Genomic DNA, 4,502 nt, shown 5'->3' with positions numbered 1-4,502 from the left:
TGTTTAAACAAATGAGACATAACCCAAGTTGTTTTTTAGTTACATCACACCTTTTCGAACGAACGCGATGTTTAATCATACCCCAAGTTACTATTTGTATAAGAGTATAATTAGGCCATGAAACACAAAATATTTTGTTTAGAATATAACACGTTCATTTTTTTAACCTTACGAAAAAGCAACTGCATTTTAACTATAACAAAGCAATCCAAATAGTTGTTTATTATGCGTAGATGTTGAAATCATAAGAAGTTCATCCTTTTCGGATCACTGACACAGTGACATTGATGTGCTTGGTCTTCTCTCTGGACATGCTACTCTTGATATTTTCGGCATACCTCTTAAACACCTCGTCAATTGTCGACTCACCAAAGTGGCTCAAGACCAAAGGCTCTGCAACAGCCCTCATACATTTGCCCATATTGTATCCTTGCACATCCTCCTCTTCAGATAAATTGAGATTGTTGCCTGTGCTTGCATCGCAATTCACTTCAGAAACCTCAAGGCGATCAATCATGAATGAACCTTCTTTCTCAACTTCATTACGCACCTCTTTAGGACTTGGAGTGTACTGTGGAATGTTGAATGAATCTAGTTTCTCTTCTTCTATAAGTCCCTGCTTTCAAAGATTTAAGATTTACTTAAAGCAATTTTTAGTTGATTTTCCAAAAAATGTAAAGCTTAAACCATTGTTTATACCTCAGCAACCATATCCTTTAGAGAAGAAGCTAAGAGGTCCCATATGTAACAACATTCTTTGCTACAAGGATCGTCACTTTGTCTCCCTAGTATCGTCAAAACCATACGCCCTTCACTCACCATCTCTTCCGCACGAAACTTGAGAAATGTTGAAAAATCTTTTTGAAATTGCTCACAGTATGCTTTTATTACGCTAGGTGGGCTTGTTGTTGACATGTATATGTTCCCTTTGTTTATATCTATCATTTCAGGCACCTGTTGAGTTAAAACATTATTCCAACATAAGTTTATTTCCACATACACACACACACATATATATATATATATATATATAGAGAGAGAACCTGGGAAAGCCACATGAGACTATAGGAAGAGTAAACAAAATGAAGGCTTTTTCTTAGAAAAAGCCTGGTATAGAATGATCCAGGTACACCAGAAATGTAACACGGTGAAGAAGAGTTGTTGGACACCATTTGGTTTGTAAGGTTCTTCCGAAACTTTGACACAGAGAGAAAAATGGCGTTGAAATCATTTTGTGGAAGATCATTCAAGTAGATCTGTATTTCGGGTGATTCATCGTTACCAAATTTCTGTCGGATCTTGTAAACTGACTTGACGAGCTCGGATGCCACTAGTAATGTGTTTGGTCCAGAAGAACATCCAAGATCCGCCATGATTAGGGTTTTGGGGAAGTTTAAAGCCGAATAGAGATTGGTCAAAGCATCATCGATTATAGGTTTGGTCATTGATATAACCTTTCTCTGCCGCATAACAAATTAAATAAAAATGATTAGTAAGTTTGCACCGATAAAACTACTAGAAAATTGAGGATTTCCTAACAAAATTACCGACTAGAAAAATTCAGTCTGAAAGTCCGACCACTTACTGACAAACTTCCGACTAGAATAAAAGTCAAAGAAACCAATTTTCGACCGCTTACCGACAAAGAAAAAAGTCGTCGGAAATTTGAAGGAAACTTCCGACAAAAAAACTATAAAAAAAGAAAAAAATTGGTTGGAAAGTTGTCAGAAATTTCTCACAATTTTCTGACTAAAACCTTTATTTTTCTATTCAATTATATTGAGCTATATGTATACACGTGAATGTATTTGCTCGTGTCTATATGTATGTGTATGTATATGACTCGGAGTATACACATACACACACATATATACCTATATATAATTATAGAATAACAAATTCCTGGTTTAAGTAATTAGTCCCGATAGCGTACACGCACGTAAGAATGTGTATAATACATATAAGTTGGTAAAGTAAAAGCATTTCATTTATAATTAAGGTGTACAAAATATGTAATGAAAAAAACATGTTAGGAGGTTAAAAAACCGAAAAAAACAGATATGGGTATCAGAAAATGGTCGGAAATTTCAGACCACTTACCGACAAAACATAACATTTCGTCAAAGATGTCGGAAATTTCTGATTAGTTTCCGACTAAAACATTTATTCTTTTCATATTTAATTAGGTGGAGGTGTATATCTATATCTATATATATGTGTGTGTGTGTATTTCTTGTGTCTATATGTATGTGTATGTGTGTATAAGTATGTAGTTGTATCGGTGCATACACACATATACATATAGGGAAAAGATCAAATAGGAAGTTAATTTTGGCTAGGAAGGATAGGAAGCCACAGGATTATGACATGTGGCAAATTTTAAAATAAAGAGAAAGGGTATTTTAGTCAATCTCATCATTTCTTCTTCCTTCTTCTCCCCAGTTACTTCAAAACCCACCATTTTCAAAACCCACCATCTCCAACCTTTTCTTCACTTACTATCTCAATAATCACTACATTATAGTGTGATTTTCGTCATCAATCAATGATTCAACCACCCGATCAACGTGTTCTTCAGCTTTTTTCGAAGAAAACCCAGTTTAATTTCATTCAAAATCTCGTTTTTTCTGGTGATTTTGAAGATAATCACTTGATTTTTCGATTCAATCGCTGATAAGTGTTTCTATCATTCAAATTTCGTCAATTGATGAAGAAACCAGCTTCGATCCATGTAAGAAATTCTTTAATTTCATTTTCACGATCTGGGCTTTTATTTAGTCATTGCGTTTTACGATCTTGGCAGGGGTCCGGGGGCGGCAGCCCCTGGTAGCGGGGTCCCAGGGGCAGCAGCCCCTGGCTGGGGTTGAGCTGTAATTCGTACTAAAAACGTATCAGAAAAATTAATTTTCCAGAAATTGGCTCATTTCGAAGACAGTAATTCGTAGACAATTCAGACAGTTCACAAACAATTCAAAAACAGTTAACAAACAGTTTTATGTGTCCATTGCGTTTTAGAAATAAGAGAGTTTTATGTGTTTTCTGCCTATTGTGTTTTAGAAAAAAAAACACATTTTTAAGTATCTTTAGTCATTGCGTTTTAGGTAAAACACATTTTTGAAGTGTTTTTAGTCATTGCGTTTTAGGTAAAACACATTTTTAGGTGTTTTCAGTCCATTGCGTTTTATAGAGAACACTTTCTTTTGTTTTTTTAGGTCATTGCGTTTTAGAAATGAGACATTTTTAAGTGTTTTCTGGCATTGCGTTTTACAAATAAAACATTTCGTTGTGTTTTCTGGCCATTGCGTTTTACAAATAAGACATTTCTTTGTGTTTTTTGTGCATTGCGTTTTAGGTAAAACACTTTTTTATGTGTTTTCAGTCCATTGCGTTTTAGAAATAAGACATTTCTTTGTGTTTTCTGGCCATTGCGTTTTACAAATAAGTCAATTCTTTGTGTTTTTGGTGCATTGCGTTTTAGAAATATGTCATTTTTTAGGTTTTTTTTTTCATTGCGTTTTACGTAACTGGTGGTTTTTCTATTGCGTTTTACACAACTGGGTTTAAAATTTTTTTTTTTAAATATAGCAATAGTATACTCGTTTTAAAGATAAAAAACGCTCGTTTTTTTGGTGCAATTTTTATAAGAAAAATAATGTCGTATGAAAGAGTTATTAACGTTTAAAAAATGGGGGGAATTGGAGGAGAGAGAAACTATTGGCTTGGATTGACTAGAATGCCCTTGAACAAACTCACGCGCCTCTTTTCTTCCTTTCAATTTCCCTGATTTAATCTTAGTCCTTGATTAACTTAATGGATGGTGAAGATCACTTCCAAGCCTTCCTAGCCAAATAAACTTCCTATTGTATCTCCACCCTATACATATATACACACTTATACAATAGTAAAAGCCTAGTTTTAAGTAATGGGTCCCGATAACTTACACGCACGTATGACTGGTATAATTATACATATAAGTTGGTTAACTCGATAAGGGCTAACTCGATAATAATGGTAATTCAGTTAGAAAAAAAGAACATAATAATTAGTTAAAAGGCCAATAACATATTAGATGCAAGATGCAAGGTACCTGTAGAAGAGAATTGTTTGAATAGCTATAATCTCCATCACCAACATTCATATGAAGCACCTGAGCGATGTCCATATCTCTTTCACACTGTTACGCACTCCACGAAACAACGCTCTCCTTTCACTCACTCAGAGACTACAGTCACAACACGTACCTAGTGACACTTCGAATATGCCTGTTGAGTTTGGGCTACCTCTATTTATATGCATGATGATGGGCTCCATATCATAATTTTTTTGATAGTGTCTTCTGTACAACATTAATTTATAGTCATATATTATTTGCAATTTACTTTTCATATTTCATATGGCTGGTTGTTAGAGAGTGTGAACTATTTGTTTAGTATAATGGTCGGTTGTTAGAGAGTGTCAACTATTTGTTTCGTATATATTGTAGTTTCTACTTAATTGACGGT

At 34.4% G+C, this 4,502-nt stretch overlaps 1 protein-coding gene across 1 annotated transcript; it reads right to left on the bottom strand.

The window, feature by feature from the left end:
* Positions 1–204: 204 nt before the first annotated feature.
* On the bottom strand, positions 205–4,256 carry LOC110878877 (salicylate carboxymethyltransferase). Its single transcript, XM_022127264.2, has 4 exons — positions 4,088–4,256; positions 1,044–1,460; positions 700–954; positions 205–616 (listed from the first exon to the last, which is right to left on the bottom strand). The coding sequence occupies exons 1-4, from the start codon at positions 4,160–4,162 to the stop codon at positions 254–256; spliced, it is 1,110 nt and encodes a 369-aa protein (XP_021982956.1). The 5' UTR covers positions 4,163–4,256; the 3' UTR covers positions 205–253.
* Positions 4,257–4,502: the final 246 nt, after the last annotated feature.

Source organism: Helianthus annuus, chromosome 9 (genome assembly GCF_002127325.2).
Source record: "Helianthus annuus cultivar XRQ/B chromosome 9, HanXRQr2.0-SUNRISE, whole genome shotgun sequence".
Classification (NCBI taxonomy): domain Eukaryota; kingdom Viridiplantae; phylum Streptophyta; class Magnoliopsida; order Asterales; family Asteraceae; genus Helianthus; species Helianthus annuus.
This window is presented reverse-complemented; position numbering and strand designations above follow the sequence as displayed.